The sequence below is a fragment of the Oncorhynchus kisutch genome, linkage group LG23 (assembly GCF_002021735.2).
Source record: "Oncorhynchus kisutch isolate 150728-3 linkage group LG23, Okis_V2, whole genome shotgun sequence".
Taxonomy (NCBI): domain Eukaryota; kingdom Metazoa; phylum Chordata; class Actinopteri; order Salmoniformes; family Salmonidae; genus Oncorhynchus; species Oncorhynchus kisutch.
Window position 1 is genome coordinate 4,809,062 of NC_034196.2, and position 17,665 is coordinate 4,826,726.

Below are 17,665 nucleotides of genomic sequence, written 5' to 3' on the forward strand. Positions count from 1 at the left end.
AGTAACAAGAACATTTCCCAGGACATAGACATATCTAATATTGTCAGAAAGCTTAAATTCTTGTTCATCTAACTGCACTGTCCAATTTTCAGTAGCTAGTATAGTGAAATAATACCATGCTATTGTTTGAGGAGAGTGCACAATTTTGAACATGAAACGTTTTTAATAAACAAATTAGGCACATTTGGGCAGTCTTAATACAAACTGTTGAACAGAAATGCAATGGTTCATTGGATCAGTCTAAAACTTTGCGCATACACTGCTAAATTGCACCTGGCCTGGAATAATACATTATGGCCTATCTCTTGCATTTCAAAGATGATGGTACAAATAAAATGACAAAATATTTTTTTATTTTTTTATTATCTTTTACCAGATCTATTGTGTTATATTCTACTACATTCATTTCACATTTCCACAAACATCAAAGTGTTTCCTTTCAAATGGTACCAAGAATGTGCATATCCTTGCTTCAGGGCCTGAGCTACAGGCAGTTAGATTTGGGTATGGTATGTCATTTTAGGTACGGATCCGTACTTTACTTCCTCTTTCAAATGATCATTCATGGAATCATGAGTTACAGTGAAAAGTTATTGGTAGCATTTCTATGTTGAAGATTGAAAAATAATTTGTCTGCATTTTCCCCCATATTCCATCCAGTTAGCTTTATTTTTTATAATATATCACACTGGATCTTTCTTGAATAGGTTCTTGTTTGTATTGCTATCTATCTATCTGTACTGTTAGTCCTTCAATTCTCTTTGTTAATATGGACTCTTTTGACCTAAATTGCTTTTGTTTTATAAGTGAGTACTGAATTGCAAAGGCACATTTAAAAGTCTCCCATACAAAAATGGGATCTGCTGTACTTGTGTTATGCAGGAAAAAGTCAGTTATAAATTCTTCTGTCCTAGTTAAAAACAAGTTATCATCCAGTAGGCTTCGATTACATTTCCAATACCCTCACCCACGTGGAAATTCTGTATGAGCAATATACAGTATATGCCAATTATGTGATGGTCCGACTGCATTCTGTCCCCTATGATCACTTTGTTTCAACTTTTGGTACCAGAGAGAACGACATAAGAAAGTAATCAAGACGAGTAGCTTGATTGAGCCTCCGCCATGTATATCTCACTAGGTCTGGGTATCTAAGCCTGCATATACAGTGCCTTGCGAAAGTATTCGGCCCCCTTGAACTTTGCGACCTTTTGCCACATTTCAGGCTTCAAACATAAAGATATAAAACTGTATTTTTTTGTGAAGAATCAATCAACAACAAGTGGGACACAATCATGAAGTGGAACAACATTTATTGGATATTTCAAACTTTTTTAACAAATCAAAAACTGAAAAATTGGGCGTGCAAAATTATTCAGCACCTTTACTTTCAGTGCAGCAAACCTGTGTGTAATCAAGTCTCCGTATAAATGCACCTGCACTGTGATAGTCTCAGAGGTCCGTTAAAAGCGCAGAGAGCATCATGATGAACAAGGAACACACCAGGCAGGTCCGAGATACTGTTGTGAAGAAGTTTAAAGCCGGATTTGGATACAAAAAGATTTCCCAAGCTTTAAAAATCCCAAGGAGCACTGTGCAAGCGATAATATTGAAATGGAAGGAGTATCAGACCACTGCAAATCTACCAATCTACCAAGACCTGGCCGTCCCTCTAAACTTTCAGCTCATACAAGGAGAAGACTGATCAGAGATGCAGCCAAGAGGCCCATGATCACTCTGGATGAACTGCAGAGATCTACAGCTGAGGTGGGAGACTCTGTCCATAGGACAACAATCAGTCGTATATTGCACAAATCTGGCCTTTATGGAAGAGTGGCAAGAAGAAAGCCATTTCTTAAAGATATCCATAAAAAGTGTTGTTTAAAGTTTGCCACAAGCCACCTGGGAGACACACCAAACATGTGGAAGAAGGTGCTCTGGTCAGATGAAACCAAAATTGAACTTTTTGGCAACAATGCAAAACGTTATGTTTGGCGTAAAAGCAACACAGCTCATCACCCTGAACACACCATCCCCACTGTCAAACATGGTGGTGGCAGCATCATGGTTTGGGCCTGCTTTTCTTCAGCAAGGACAGGGAAGATGGTTCAAATTGATGGGAAGATGGATGGAGCCAAATACAGGACCATTCTGGAAGAAAACCTGATGGAGTCTGCAAAAGACCTGAGACTGGGACGGAGATTTGTCTTCCAACAAGACAATGATCCAAAACATAAAGCAAAATCTACAATGGAATGGTTCAAAAATTAACATATCCAGGTGTTAGAATGGCCAAGTCAAAGTCCAGACCTGAATCCAATCGAGAATCTGTGGAAAGAACTGAAAACTGCTGTTCACAAATGCTCTCCATCCAACCTCACTGAGCTCGAGCTGTTTTGCAAGGAGGAATGGGAAAAAATGTCAGTCTCTCGATGTGCAAAACTGATAGAGACATACCCCAAGCGACTTACAGCTGTAATCGCAGCAAAAGGTGGCGCTACAAAGTATTAACTTAAGGGGGCTGAATAATTTTGCACGCCCAATTTTTCAGTTTTTGATTTGTTAAAAAAGTTTGAAATATCCAATAAATGTCGTTCCACTTCATGATTGTGTCCCACTTGTTGTTGATTCTTCACAAAAAAATAAAGTTTTATATCTTTATGTTTGAAGCCTGAAATGTGGCAAAAGGTCGCAAAGTTCAAGGGGGCCGAATACTTTCGCAAGGCACTGTATCCACAAATTCCAATATATCCATGACTTTCATGATTTCCTTAAGTGTCTGAGGGTGATAGTTTGTAGTGTGATTTCCTTTACGGTCCATAGAGGTATTTAAAAACGTATTCAAATCTCACGATCACTGATGTTAGTGTCTATAATACTGTAATAAGCTATGTCCTCGGATTTTCTATGATTGTCCACGTAGAAGAACCCCCTCAAATTCTAACGACTCTTGTGTAGCTTGTGAGCATCATAGAGCAAAACATGTGGTCAAGACATTCAGACTCAACAGACATTTTTGGTAAAAAGACCAGGCCCCGGGCCCCTTGTCGCTCTAGCTCAGCCCCCGTTAATCACACAGACTAAAGGATACAGAAGAAATAGATGAATCCAATGGTACAGCCCAGAAGTCTGTAGCCCAAACACAAAATGTTTAAAAAGGGGTTAGAAGTTGAAAACCTGCCGACGTTAAGGTGTGATTCATTGGGTTAAAGCGCATTGACCCAAAACTAGCTGGTCAGCACAACCAAGTCAGTACCATTTTAAATTGAATGATATAGCTAGAATAGAGTGATTTTATGTATATGGTCAATACTCCCAGAGAGACACACAGACATATTACCCAAAGATATGTGTCATATTTTGTAGTACAATACTCTTTTTATTATATATATATTTCTGTCCTTTCTGTAGGAGACTTTTATTCTGTTGTCTTTTAAATTCTATTTTCTGTTTCTTCTCTTTCCAAGCACAGATCTATTGATTTCATTTGAGGACTTGACCTGTAAATTAGATTTGTCAAATTAGAGTCCATCCGGTAGGTATGTGCTGTTTGTAGACAGCTTGCTAGATTGACTTTATCAGATCCGCCGGGCCAAACAAGGTAAAAGGGCCTTTGGCAAAGACAGGTTCTTGCTCTCGCTCATTGGACCCAAACACACTGTAGCTGGACAGGAGAAGAGGTTAGGTTGGTTGGACGGTCAGTGAGTGATTGGTGTGTCAGTCGCACTGACTAAGGTTGGTTGGACGGTCAGTGAGTGGTTGATTGGTGTGTCAGTCGCACTGGCTAAGGTTGGTTGGACGGTCAGTGAGTGCAGTCTCAGATTGGTGTGTCAGTCGCACTGACTACGGTTGGTTGGACGGTCAGTGAGTGCAGTCTCAGATTGGTGTGTCAGTCGCACTGACTAAGGTTGGTTGGACGGTCAGTGAGTGCAGTCTCAGATTGGTGTGTCAGTCGCACTGACTACGGTTGGTTGGACGGTCAGTGAGTGCAGTCTCAGATTGGTGTGTCAGTCGCACTGACTAAGGTTGGTTGGACGGTCAGTGAGTGGTTGATTGGTGTGTCAGTCGCACTGACTAAGGTTGGTTGGACGGTCAGTGTGTGGTTGATTGGTGTGTCAGTCGCACTGACTAAGGTTGGTTGGACGGTCAGTGAGTGCAGTCTCAGATTGGTGTGTCAGTCGCACTGACTAAGGTTGGTTGGACGGTCAGTGAGTGCAGTCTGGTGTGTCAGTCGCACTGACTACGGTTGGTTGGACGGTCAGTGAGTGGTTGATTGGTGTGTCAGTCGCACTGACTAAGGTTGGTTGGACGGTCAGTGTGTGGTTGATTGGTGTGTCAGTCGCACTGACTAAGGTTGGTTGGACGGTCAGTGAGTGCAGTCTCAGATTGGTGTGTCAGTCGCACTGACTAAGGTTGGTTGGATGGTCAGTGAGTGCAGTCTGGTGTGTCAGTCGCACTGACTACGGTTGGTTGGACGGTCAGTGAGTGGTTGATTGGTGTGTCAGTCGCACTGACTAAGGTTGGTTGGACGGTCAGTGAGTGCAGTCTCAGATTGGTGTGTCAGTCGCACTGACTACGGTTGGTTGGACGGTCAGTGAGTGCAGTCTCAGATTGGTGTGTCAGTCGCACTGACTAAGGTTGGTTGGACGGTCAGTGAGTGCAGTCTGGTGTGTCAGTCGCACTGACTACGGTTGGTTGGACGGTCAGTGAGTGGTTGATTGGTGTGTCAGTCGCACTGACTAAGGTTGGTTGGACGGTCAGTGAGTGCAGTCTGGTGTGTCAGTCGCACTGACTACGGTTGGTTGGACGGTCAGTGAGTGGTTGATTGGTGTGTCAGTTGCACTGACTAAGGTTGGTTGGACGGTCAGTGAGTGGTTGATTGGTGTGTCAGTCGCACTGACTAAGGTTGGTTGGACGGTCAGTGAGTGGTTGATTGGTGTGTCAGTCGCACTGACTAAGGTTGGTTGGACGGTCAGTGAGTGGTTGATTGGTGTGTCAGTCGCACTGACTAAGGTTGGTTGGACGGTCAGTGAGTGGTTGATTGGTGTGTCAGTCGCACTGACTAAGGTTGGTTGGACGGTCAGTGAGTGGTTGATTGGTGTGTCAGTCGCACTGACTAAGGTTGGTTGGACGGTCAGTGAGTGGTTGATTGGTGTGTCAGTCGCACTGACTAAGGTTGGTTGGACGGTCAGTGAGTGGTTGATTGGTGTGTCAGTCGCACTGACTAAGGTTGGTTGGACGGTCAGTGAGTGGTTGATTGGTGTGTCAGTCGCACTGACTAAGGTTGGTTGGACGGTCAGTGAGTGGTTGATTGGTGTGTCAGTCGCACTGACTAAGGTTGGTTGGACGGTCAGTGAGTGGTTGATTGGTGTGTCAGTCGCACTGACTAAGGTTGGTTGGACGGTCAGTGAGTGGTTGATTGGTGTGTCAGTCGCACTGACTAAGGTTGGTTGGACGGTCAGTGAGTGGTTGATTGGTGTGTCAGTCGCACTGACTACGGTTGGTTGGACGGTCAGTGAGTGGTTGATTGGTGTGTCAGTCGCACTGACTAAGGTTGGTTGGACGGTCAGTGAGTGGTTGATTGGTGTGTCAGTCGCACTGACTAAGGTTGGTTGGACGGTCAGTGAGTGGTTGATTGGTGTGTCAGTCGCACTGACTAAGGTTGGTTGGACGGTCAGTGAGTGGTTGATTGGTGTGTCAGTCGCACTGACTACGGTTGGTTGGACGGTCAGTGAGTGGTTGATTGGTGTGTCAGTCGCACTGACTACGGTTGGTTGGACGGTCAGTGAGTGGTTGATTGGTGTGTCAGTCGCACTGACTAAGGTTGGTTGGACGGTCAGTGAGTGGTTGATTGGTGTGTCAGTCGCACTGACTACGGTTGGTTGGACGGTCAGTGAGTGGTTGATTGGTGTGTCAGTCGCACTGACTAAGGTTGGTTGGACGGTCAGTGAGTGATTGGTGTGTCAGTCGCACTGACTAAGGTTGGTTGGACGGTCAGTGAGTGGTTGATTGGTGTGTCAGTCGCACTGGTTGGTTGGTTAAGTTCTTACTTTAGCTTTTAATTCAGTTGTTATGATGTGATATCTGGACTACCACCGTTGCCATTATAAACCTAGCAAAACAAATAAACGTCCCTTTTTCAGGACCCTGTCTTTCAAAGATCATTTGTAAAAATAAATAAAAAAATATCTTCACAGATCTGAATTGTAAAGGGTTTAAACGCTGTTTCCCGTTGTCAGGCTTGTACGTACTGGTAGCGAAGTCAGGTGCAGGAGAGCAGAGATTTGTGAACAGGTGCACACTTTATTGAGGCAAAACGCGCAAAACAGTCACAAGAATAATGTTTAACAATAAACATCTTCGTGAAATACCACGGGGAAAAACAAACCAGTCTGGCGCGTCAACAACAAACACATAACACAAACAATCTTACACAATGATGACAATCTTACACATGATGGGGAACAGAGGAATAAATACATGTAGATTGATTGGGGAATGAAAACCAGGTGTGCAGGGAACAAGACAAAACAAATGGATACATGAGAAATGGAGCGGCGATGGCTAGAAAGCCGGTGACGTCGACCGCCGAAAGCCTCCTGAACACGGAGAGGAGCCGACTTCGGCGGAAGTTGTGACAATGAACCATAAATAATTAATGAACATGCACCTGTGGAAGGGTCGTTAAGACTAACAGCCGGTAGGCAATTAAGGTCACAGGTATGAAAACCTGAACTTTCTACAGACTCTGAAAAACACCTAAATAAAAATGCCCAGGGTCCCTGCTCATCTGCGTGAACGTGCCTTAGGCATGCTGCAAGGTGGCATGAGGACTGCAGATGTGGTCTGGACAATAAAGTGCAATGCCCGTACTGTGAGACGCCTAAGACAGCACTACAGGGAGACAGGACAGCTGATCGTCCTCACAGTGGCAGACCACGTGTAACAACACCTGCACAGGATTGGTACATCCAAACATTACACCTGCGGGACAGGTAAAGGATGGCAACAGCAACTGCCCGAGTTACACCAGGGACGCACAATCCCTCCATCAGTGCTCAGACTGTCCGCAATAGGCTGAGAGAGGCTGGACTGAGGGCTTGTAGGACTGTTGTAAGGCAGGTCCTCACCAGAAATCACCGGCAACAATGTCGCCTACGGGCACAAACCCACCGTCGCTGGACCAGACCACTGGCAAAAAGTGCTCTTCACTGACGAGTCGCGGTTTTGTCTCACCAGAGGTGATGGTAAGAATCGTGTTTATCGTTGAAGGAATGAGCGTTACACCGAGGCCTGTACTCTGGAGCGGGATCGATTTGGAGGTGGAGGGTCCGTCATGGTCTGGGGCGGTGTGTCACAGCATCATCATACTGAGTTTGTTGTCATTGCAGGCAATCTTAATCCTGTGCATTACAGATAAGACATCCTCCTCCCTCATCTGGTACCCTTCCTGCAAGCTCATCCTGGCATGACCCTCCAGCATGACAATGCCATCAGCCGTACTGCTCGTTCTGTGCGTGATTTCCTGCAAGACAGGAATATCAGTGTTCTGCCATGGCCAGCGAAGAGCCCATAGATCTCAATCCCATTAAGCATGTCTGGGACCTGTTGGATTGGAGGGGGAGGGCTAGGGCCATTCCCCTCAGAAATGTCCGGAAACTTGCAGGTGCCTTGGTGGAAGAGTGGGGTAACATCTCACAGCAAGTACTGGAAAACCTCTCTCTCTCTCTCGCTCTCCATCCATCTCTCCTCAAACTTCTCTCTCTCTCACTCTCCATCCCTCAGTTCCATCTCGCTCTCCACCCATCTCTCCTCAAACCTCTCTCTCTCTACATCCCTCAGTTCCATCTGGCTCTCCATCCATCTCTCCTCAAACCTCTCTCTCTCTCGCTCTCCATCCCTCAGTTCCATCTGGCTCTCCATCCATCTCTCCTCAAACCTCTACCTCTTTCTCGCCATCTCTTTTCCCTGGGCGCCCGAAGACGTGGATGTCGATTATGGCAGCCCCCCGTACCTCTCTGATTCAGAGGGGGTTGGGCTAAATGCGGACGACGCATTTCAGTTGAATGCATTCAGTTGTACAACTGACTAGGTATCCCCCTTTCTCTTTCCCCTCTCTTTTATGAACCGGTCCCTCTACTCTCATCTCTCTCCTCAAAACCTTTCCACCATCCTCTCCCTCTCCTTTTATTCGATCTTTTCCATCCTACCAACCAACCTCACCGCACAGCTTATATTGACCTTCTTTCCTTCTATCACGCTGTCTTCCCATCTCTCCTCCCTTTCCTCTCTATCTCTCCTCTCAATCGCTCTACGCTCTGTCTTTCCACTTATACCTCTTTGCCCTCCGTCTCACTCTATTCATCTCCCTTCCATCTCCCCATCTCTCCCTCCCTTTCATCCTTCTCTCTATCTGTCCCTTTCCTCTCCATCTCTCCCTCCCTTTCATCCTTCTCTCTATCTCTCCCTCCACGACTCATTCTCCTGTTTCTTTATCTCCTCTATCTGTGTTTCAAGCAGTGAGACAAAGTCTAGATTATGTATAGGAAGGATAATTCAATGAGCGTTACTGGGGATGACACAGAGTTAATCCACTTAATGAACACAATGCACTCTGTCTCTCTCTCTCTCCCTCTCTCTCTTGTTCCATTCTCTCTCTCTCGTTCCATTCTCTCTCTCTCTCTCTCTCTCTCTCCCTCTCTCTCTCTCTCTCTCTCTCTCTCTCTCTCTCTCTTCTTCTTCTCTCTCTCTCTCTCTCTCTCCTCTCTCTTCTTCTCCTCCTCTCTTGTTCATTCTCTCTCTCTCTCCTCTCTCTTGTTCAATGTCTCTCTCTCTCTCGTTCACTATCTTTCTCTTCTCTCTCTCTCCTCTCTCTTGTTTCAATTCTCCTCTCTCGTTCCCTTATAATCTCTCTTCCTCTATCTCTCTCTCTCTCTCTCTTCTCTCTCTTCTTCTCTTGTTCAATTCTCTCTCTCTCGTTCCATTCTCTCTCTCTCTCTCTCTCTCTCTCCCTCTCTCTTGTTCAATTCTCTCTCTCTCTACCCCGTCCGTCCATCTCTCTCTCTCTCTTTTCTCTCTCTCTCGCGTCTCTCTCTTCTCCTTTCTTCTCATCTCTCTCTCTCTCGTTCCAATTCTCTCTCTCTCTCTCTCCCTCTCTCTTGTTCATTCTCTCTCTCTCTCTCCCTCTCTCTCTCTCTCTCTCCCTCTCTCTCTCTCTCTCTCTCTCTCTCTCCTCTCTCTCTCTCTCTCTTGTTCCATTCTCTCTCTCTCTCGCTCTCTCTCTCTCTCTCTCTCTCCCTCTCTCTCTCTCTCTCCCTCTCTCTCTCTCTCTCTCTCTCTCTCTCTCTCTCTCTCTCTCTCTCTTGTTCCATTCTCTCTCTCTCGCTCTCTCTCAATTCCCCCCCCCCTCCTCTTTCATTCTTTATTTTCTGTAGGCTGTTGATGGAGAGGATTTCGAATGACAGCCGGGACAGTGGTCATCACAGGCGGTATTTTAGCTACAGTTATCTTACTGTGCATCATCGCAGTACTGTGTTACTGTAGGCTGCAGGTAAGCCCCTCCTACAACCCTCTGATCCTCTCTTCATTGTGGTCAGGCCATGTACTGTCACAATAAGCATCAAGTCCCTCTATACCTCTGATGGAGACCTCTGATTGGGTGCTTAGTAATCTGCTGAAAGCCAAAAACAAAAAGGCTCAAATAAATTACACCACGTAATTCAATCTAGATCAAAAAGGCCTTTATTTAGTTTCCTTGTGAACTGGCGCACTTCAGCAAACGTGTCTTCATCAAGGTGTGCCCCTCTGGACTGTCCCCCTCTTCACCGAGGTCAGGCTATGTGGTACAGGAATCCTTAGACATCACAACATCACACCCCCCTTTGTATATTCAAGCTGCACATACTGACTTGGGTATGTTCCCCCTCGCACAGCTTGCCGGGTACGTGTTTCTCAGAGCATTCAGAAGTCTCTCACTAGACTATATGTTTTGATGCAGAAGGGTTCTTTGGTTCTGGAACACCTGATGGTTTTGTGATCATCAAACCTTCAGTGTGTAGATAGAACTGGGTAGGGGAGGGTGGGGTCAAGTTGTACAATGTGGTGTACAGAGGCTGTGTGTAGAACTGAGGAAGGGAGGGTGGGGTGTCTTGAGACAGGTTGTACAATGTGGTGTACAGAGGCTGTGTGTAGAACTGAGGAGGGGAGGGTGGGGTGTCTTGAGACAAGTTGTACAATGTGGTGTACAGAGGCTGTGTGTAGAACTGAGGAGGGGAGGGTGGGGTGTCTTGAGACAAGTTGTACAATGTGGTGTACAGAGGCTGTGTGTAGAACGGAGGAGGGGAGAGTGGGGTAAATCTGACCACTTTTGACATTATAAGGTTAAAGACTTAGTGTGTTCTGGGTAGGGGAGAGTGGGGGGGTGTTTGGAACCTTGTTTAAACCGTAGTGTAAAACCTGGTAGGGGAGAGTGGGGGGTGTTGTTGTGTAATGTAAGACAGTAAGTGGGTCAGAAAGAGAGGACATTTAATTAACGAACCATCCATTCCTATTCCATTCAGCTAATAGACAGACATCCAGCTCCTTTTCTCCGAGTCATGTTAGTGTAATTGTATAAAAAGTCGGTTAATCTCCATCTTCACGCTCTGTTCCTGACTCCCTCTGTGTAATGTTGTGTAATAGCTCAATGTAATGTTGGGTAACAGCTTACCAAACTTCAATGTGTGCCACATGAGACAGTATCATAAAGGCAGCATTCAAGTAATGTAGCTGTACACTTTAATGGATTGCTCTTTGTGTCATCTCCTGAATGTTTTGCTGTCACCTGCACTTTGAATACCAATTATTGTTTATCTTCATGTTGGTAGTGGACTTTACAAAAGAGACTTTTAAGTCTTAAATTATTGGTTGGTCACAGATCAAATAGACCTAAAACTTTTTTTTTTTTAATTCTTAGTGACAGACATGCTGTGATCATTCATGTCCTTATCTCCTCAGTCTCCCCTCTTTCCCTCTCTCTGACCTTATTATTGCTGTACGGAGGAGAAGATTTCTTCATCTCAAGGATATGCAGTGAATATTGAAGTTCTCCTCGTTTCTTGTCCCCCCGACAGTATTATTGCTGTAAGAAGGAGGAGTCTGAGTCGGAGGAGGAGGAGCCCGACTTCGCGGTGACGTCCCGCCTCCCGCCTGTACACGCCAACCACAACATCGTGGCGGCGTCGGCCGCCGCCTCCAACCCCAACGGCCCCGCCCTCTTCACCCCGCCGTTGGCGCGTAAACTGACGCGCTCGCAGACATTCTGCCCGTCGTGCACGCACCATGAGCTGCCCTTCTACCTGCAGCACCCAGACGGACTGCGGAACGGCGGCGACCGCGTCAGCTACCGCAGTGTCCAGCAACACGACCTGGACCTGCCCTTAGAAATCCCCAGCTACCACAAACTCAACCTGACCCGGTCGGTCACTATGAGGGACATGTTCAACCGCAGCTGCAGCATCAGCACTGACGTTTAGTGGCATCAGCGCCACCTGGTGGCATTGAGGACTCATGGAAATGGATGGATAATACAATTGGGACAGATAGTGGGACTGTGATTCTCCCATGAACCTCGGTCTTACCCTCAGTTATAACCACACATTAACTGGCGAAAAGATACATCTGCGAGTTTGTCCTCTCCTCATTCTGCTTGGTCTGTGGGTACAGTAGGATGTTGACCCTGAAATACCATAGAGTTTCTACACTGTCTGGACTCATACTGTTGGATTACCCTAAACCACCTTCTGGTTTAAGTCCACCAAATCAACCCAAGCTTTAAATAACAAAAAACGGACTTTGCGTAGTTGCTGCTAAAGAAACCAAGAAGCCATGGTGATAAGGAAGAGGGTTATGGAGGCTAGTCGCACTACTGTGTCTCTCCACCAATCCCCAGCCTGATCACCAGAAGGGGGCCGGAGCAGATCATATCGCATCATGGTTTGGAAATGGAGGAAGAGAGAGGGGAGAGCATGTCAAAGACCATTAAAACGTAGGAGATAAAAGGCTTGGGTTGGAGAATAGGGGGTGGAGTCCTCAGCTCTGTTTTCTACATGCAGGGGGGGGGGAGAGCATGTCAAAGACCATTAAAACGTAGGAGATAAAAGGCTTGGGTTGGAGAGTAGGGGGTGGAGTCCTCAGCTCTGTTTTCTACATGCAGGGGGGGGGAGAGCATGTCAAAGACCATTAAAACGTAGGAGATAAAAGGCTTGGGTTGGAGAGTAGGGGGTGGAGTCCTCAGCTCTGTTTTCTACATGCAGGGGGGGGGGGAGAGCATGTCAAAGACCATTAAAACGTAGGAGATAAAAGGCTTGGGTTGGAGAGTAGGGGGTGGAGTCCTCAGCTCTGTTTTCTACATGCAGGGGGGGGGAGAGCATGTCAAAGACCATTAAAACGTAGGAGATAAAAGGCTTGGGTTGGAGAGTAGGGGGTGGAGTCCTCAGCTCTGTTTTCTACATGCAGGGGGGGGGGGGGAGAGCATGTCAAAGACCATTAAAACGTAGGAGATAAAAGGCTTGGGTTGGAGAGTAGGGGGTGGAGTCCTCAGCTCTGTTTTCTACATGCAGGGGGGGGAGAGCATGTCAAAGACCATTAAAACGTAGGAGATAAAAGGCTTGGGTTGGAGAGTAGGGGGTGGAGTCCTCAGCTCTGTTTTCTACATGCAGGGGGGGGGAGAGCATGTCAAAGACCATTAAAACGTAGGAGATAAAAGGCTTGGGTTGGAGAGTAGGGGGTGGAGTCCTCAGCTCTGTTTTCTACATGCAGAGAGAGAGAGCCGGGTTGCTACGAGAGCATTAGAGACATGCTGCTTCTCATGGATGACCAAGCAGTGGTAAATGCTTGGTCTTTTCTTGTACATAAAGCAGGAGATTGGGATTCTGTTCTTAATCTCAATGTGGATCAAGTTAGGATGAGAGGTGTGTGTTTTGCATACCAAGGAAGTGATATCTGGAAATAATCCTAGCCAGCGCTGTACACAACACGTTATCATACTTTTTCAGACTCTAATTGGGTTGCAATAACATTAAAAGGACACTAAAGGGGGGCGTTTAAGTTATTTATTAATGTGATTTACCAAACAGAATGTGTCCGGGGTTGGCTTAACCCGTTGGGATAAAAAAAAAAAGCTAAATGGATTTTTGAAAATAGTTGTCCTTTCTTCAAAGATTTACTTCAGTCGTTGTCATTACTGAATATTGTGAAACAGCATCCATACTATTTATGTCTGAGTGCTGAGAAACCATACAGACAAGAAAAAATATATATTTTATACACTTTACTATGTCATTTATGGTTGTCTTGTTCACTGGAGTTTCAAATCGTAGTATTTTCACCGGATTCCTTGTGTTGTCTAAAATCTGAGATCCATAGGCTAATAAATCTAAACAACATTTTGTGGTTTATCTTCATTCGATTGGATTTGGTTTAGCTCCCTCTCCAATCGTCTTGTTGGACTAGGAGGATGAACTCTGCACTCGATTTAGAGGCCTGGGAGAGTATGACCGTTCTCTCTGAGCTCTGCAAGCAGGACTGAAGGAAGCGCTGTGCTGTGTGCGCAGTATAGTCAGGATGGGGATGGAGAGACTGCGGTTGTGTTTTTATGCCCACGGGCCACTCTTTCTATCAGATTATTTACTGCAGAGATTAAATCAGAGTGAATGTGGGGTGGGGGCTGGAATCTGATTGGCTCCCTCATGTTATTGTCCTCTCACTCTATCTGTACATTCAGTGGTAGTGGATGTTTTGCCTCTTTTTGTCTTCTTCCTTTTACCACCACCAGTTGACTAGCAAACACGGTTGTTGTTTTGTTTGTTTGTCCCAGCAAATTAAACAATTTGTCCAAACGGTATGGGCCTTTTTATTTAGTTGATCTATTGTTGCATCATGTGTATTCCTGCAAACAAACACACAGGCACGCATACAGTGCATTGGGAAAGTATTCCGACCCCTTCACTTTTCACATATTTTGTTACGTTACAGCCTTATTCTAAAAGGGATTCAATATTCTTTTTTTACCCAAAACACCCATAATGATGAAGCGAGACATTTTTGCAAATATATCATTTTCTTTTGAACAGAAAACCTTACATAAGTATTCAGATCCTTTGCTATGAGACTCCAAATAGAGCTCAGGTGCTTCCTGTTTCTATTGATCATCCTTGAGATGCTTCCTGTTTCTATTGATCATCCTTGAGATGTTTCTACAACTTGATTGGAGTCCACCTGTGGTAAATTCAATTGATTGGAAAGGCACACACCTGTCTATATAAGGTCCCACAGTTGACATTGCATGTCAGAGCAAAAACCAAGCCATGAGGTCAAAAGAATTGTCTGTAGAGCTCCGGGGACAGGATTGTGTCGAAGCACAGATCTGGGGAAGGGTACCAAAAGATGGCTGCAGCATTGAAGGTCCCCAAGAACACAGTGGCCTCCATCATTCTTAAATGGAAGAAGTTTGGAACCACAAAGACTCTTCCTGGAGCTGGCCCCCAGGCCAAACTGAGAAATCGGTAGAGAAGGGCCTTGGTCGGGGAGGTGGCCTAGAACCCGATGGTCACGCTGACAGAGCTCCAGCGTCACGTCTGGAGGAAACCTGGCACCATCCCTACGGTGAAAAAGGGTGGTGGCTGGAGAATGTTTTTCAGCTGCAGGGACTCGTCAGGCTCGAGGGAAAGATGAACAGAGCAAAGTGCAGAGAGATCCTTTATGAAAACCTTCTCAAGAGCTCTGAATGTCCTTGAGTGGCCCGGCCACAGCCCAGACTTGATCCCGATCTAACATCTCTGGAGAGAATTGAAAATAGCTGTGCAGCGGCGCTCCCCATCCAAGAGGATCTGCAGAGAAGAATGGAAAAAACGCCAAGCTTGTAGCGTCATACCTCAAATTACTTGAAGCTGTCATCGCTGCCAAAGGTGCTTTAACAATCTAGTAGGTAAAGGGTCTGAATACTTATGTAAATGTGATGTTTCAGTTTTTGTTTGTAATAAATTTGCTAACATTTCTAAAAACCTGTTTTTGTCATTATGTGGAGTGTAGATTGATGAGGGGGAAAAAAACAATTTAATCCATTTTAGAATAAGGCTGTAATGTAACGAAGTTTGGAAAAAGTCAAGGGGTCTGAATATTTTCTGAATGCACTGTACATGCATAAATGTATGCATCCATATTATCTTTCAACATTTTCTTTTCCTTTTAAAAACTGAGCCCCACAGGAAATGTAGTGTCATAAGGAATTGTATGAGAGACAGATATTAAAGATGGAATCAGCGCCACTGTCCGGCCCTCCACCACTGTTATTGTTTTTGTTGCAGAGTTGAGGAGCTTCGCACAGCATGCTAAGAAAATTGCAGTACATATTGTGCTCTTCTATCACACGTGCAATGATATCCAGGGGGAGGAAACTGTCTGTTGTTTACAGTAACTTATTTGTTGTTGTAATATCGCAAAAGGACGTGGTTGTTTCACCATTAAGGATTCCAGGTACATGATTATATTACATTTATTTAAACTTATTATTATTATTTTTACAGTATTGGTGTTCTTTGCTGAACTACAGTATTGCTTTTTTTCAGTATTTGCATTTTATGATACACTTTTGTTGTTTCCAGCTCTCTATGGTAAAACATGTTTCTGTCATTGTTTCAACTGTATGACTAAAGAACACATGGTTACTAATAAAAGTTTGTGAAAATCTCTATCTTATGTACATCTCTACTACTGTAGTTGTTACAAAGAAAGCAAATATACATTTTATCATTTTTAAAAATTTTATTAAATTTTTCTTTTAACCTTTATTTAACTAGGCAAGCCAGTTAAGAACCCATTTTTTTTATTTACAACGATGGAAATTTACTATGGACATGGCTAAGGACCTCCCCCTAAAGACCTCCCCAAATCTTATTTACTCAAGAGTTATACAACATCACATATTCATCAGCATCCATTATAATGTCCATTGAGTTATGAAATATGGAGAAAACAGTTACTGTAGGTGCATATAAAACAAGTCACTTCCTCAACATAGTTGAAGACCAGTGATGCGAAACATGGCCTCATGCTGCTACAAGTGTGATGGAGAAATCTCCTAAAAACTCAGGGTGTACTCTGTAAAGACCACAGCTATAAAGTCTCTTTCCAGTGCTACGGTCACACCTCTTTGAGATGATGGGGATGAAAATAAAATGTTTTTTCTTCCTGGAAATGACACTGACATGAGAATGAATCTGAGACGTATTTTGCTGATAAAGCATTGAGTCAGGATAGTGTGGGGTGTTTCACACAGTAAAAATGGACGATGCGAATTCAGAGGGAACTGCAATTACTCATAGGATGACTCAATCCTGGTTCATGTAAGAATTAAATAGACCTACCACAATGGACAGACAGGACACCAATTATGTCATTGTCTCCTTTTTGTCTTTTTGTTACATCGAGGTAAAAAAGTACCTTATAATGCATCCACATTGTTCTGCTATGACCAATAATTTGACATATTCAAATGACTGTAATCAGATTTTGTCACTGAGACTGTTATAAAGACATTATTCACTGTAACTTGAAGCTAGAATTTTTAGTTGTAAATGAACCCTCTACTGCACACATTTGTGACCGACCGCCTTGATTCAGGCTTATTTGAAATTGTGTTTTTTACATTGGATAAAAGCAGACACAAAATTGTATATTATTTGAGGAACAATGGGAAAGTAATTCTGCTTTGAAAGTTGATCAACTTGTAACCTCACTTTTGAGAAAATGGCTTTTGAATGTTCTGGTACCTACTCACACCCTCTTAAACTTTAGCCACCACCCAAACTCTGACCATTTTATTCGCCCTAGCAGAGCTGGTTAGGTTGTTTTCATGTTATCCAGAGCGTTGATGACTGTGACTGGGCTGCAGGCAACAATTGAATGACTTTTTTCAACAGGTGTTGAGTGTTCTTAAATTCATCAGTTATTCTGCACTCTGGCACACTCAGACAAGAGTGCTCTGAAATAGGTGGCCAGGCTGAATTTACGAATGCAGCCGAAATGATTACTTGCATAGTGGATGGAGTCTTTTGTAAAGACATGTAGCTAGCTACCTAGCTAAACAATGAACCATAATCCCAACTCATGACGTTACCACCCTGCATGAATCTGCAGGTAACTAACCAACCAGGTTCAATGTTAAATAGCTAACATTAGGCTATAACTCACCAAGAAAATGGCTTTGAGATACGAATAATAAGATCATGCACATACCGTTAGCAAGCGAGCCAGCTACATTTGAGTTTTTTTCTTTGAAAACAATATTCCATCCTATTTTTTTTAAATTATCATCAATCTACACACAATACTCCATAATGACAGCAAAAGCAGGTTTTTAGAAATGTTTGCGAATATATACAAAAACTGAAATATCACATTTACATAAGTATTCAGACCCTTTACTTAGTACTTTATTGAAGCACCTTTGGCAGTGATTACAGCCTCGAGTCTTCTTGGGTATAATGGTAGCTTGACACACCTGTATTTGGGGAGTTTCTCCAATTCTTTTCTGCAGATCCTCTCAAGCTCTGTCAGGTTGGATGGGGAGTGTCGCTATTTTCAGGTCTCTCCAGATATGTTTGATCGGGTTCGAGTCTGGGCTCTG

The 17,665-nt window shown here is 44.4% G+C and overlaps 1 protein-coding gene across 2 annotated transcripts in view; it reads left to right on the plus strand.

The window, feature by feature from the left end:
* Window positions 1-15,728, plus strand: part of LOC109877828 (protein FAM163B) — a 56,859-nt gene extending 41,131 nt beyond the window's left edge. For both annotated transcript variants that reach the window (XM_031803020.1, XM_020470046.2), the window contains exons 2-3: window positions 9,435-9,550; window positions 11,112-15,728. In XM_031803020.1, coding sequence (XP_031658880.1) covers window positions 9,458-9,550; window positions 11,112-11,513 — 495 coding nt within the window. In that variant the 5' untranslated portion in view covers window positions 9,435-9,457 and the 3' untranslated portion in view covers window positions 11,514-15,728. The remainder of the gene's footprint in view (window positions 1-9,434; window positions 9,551-11,111) is intronic.
* Window positions 15,729-17,665: the final 1,937 nt, after the last annotated feature.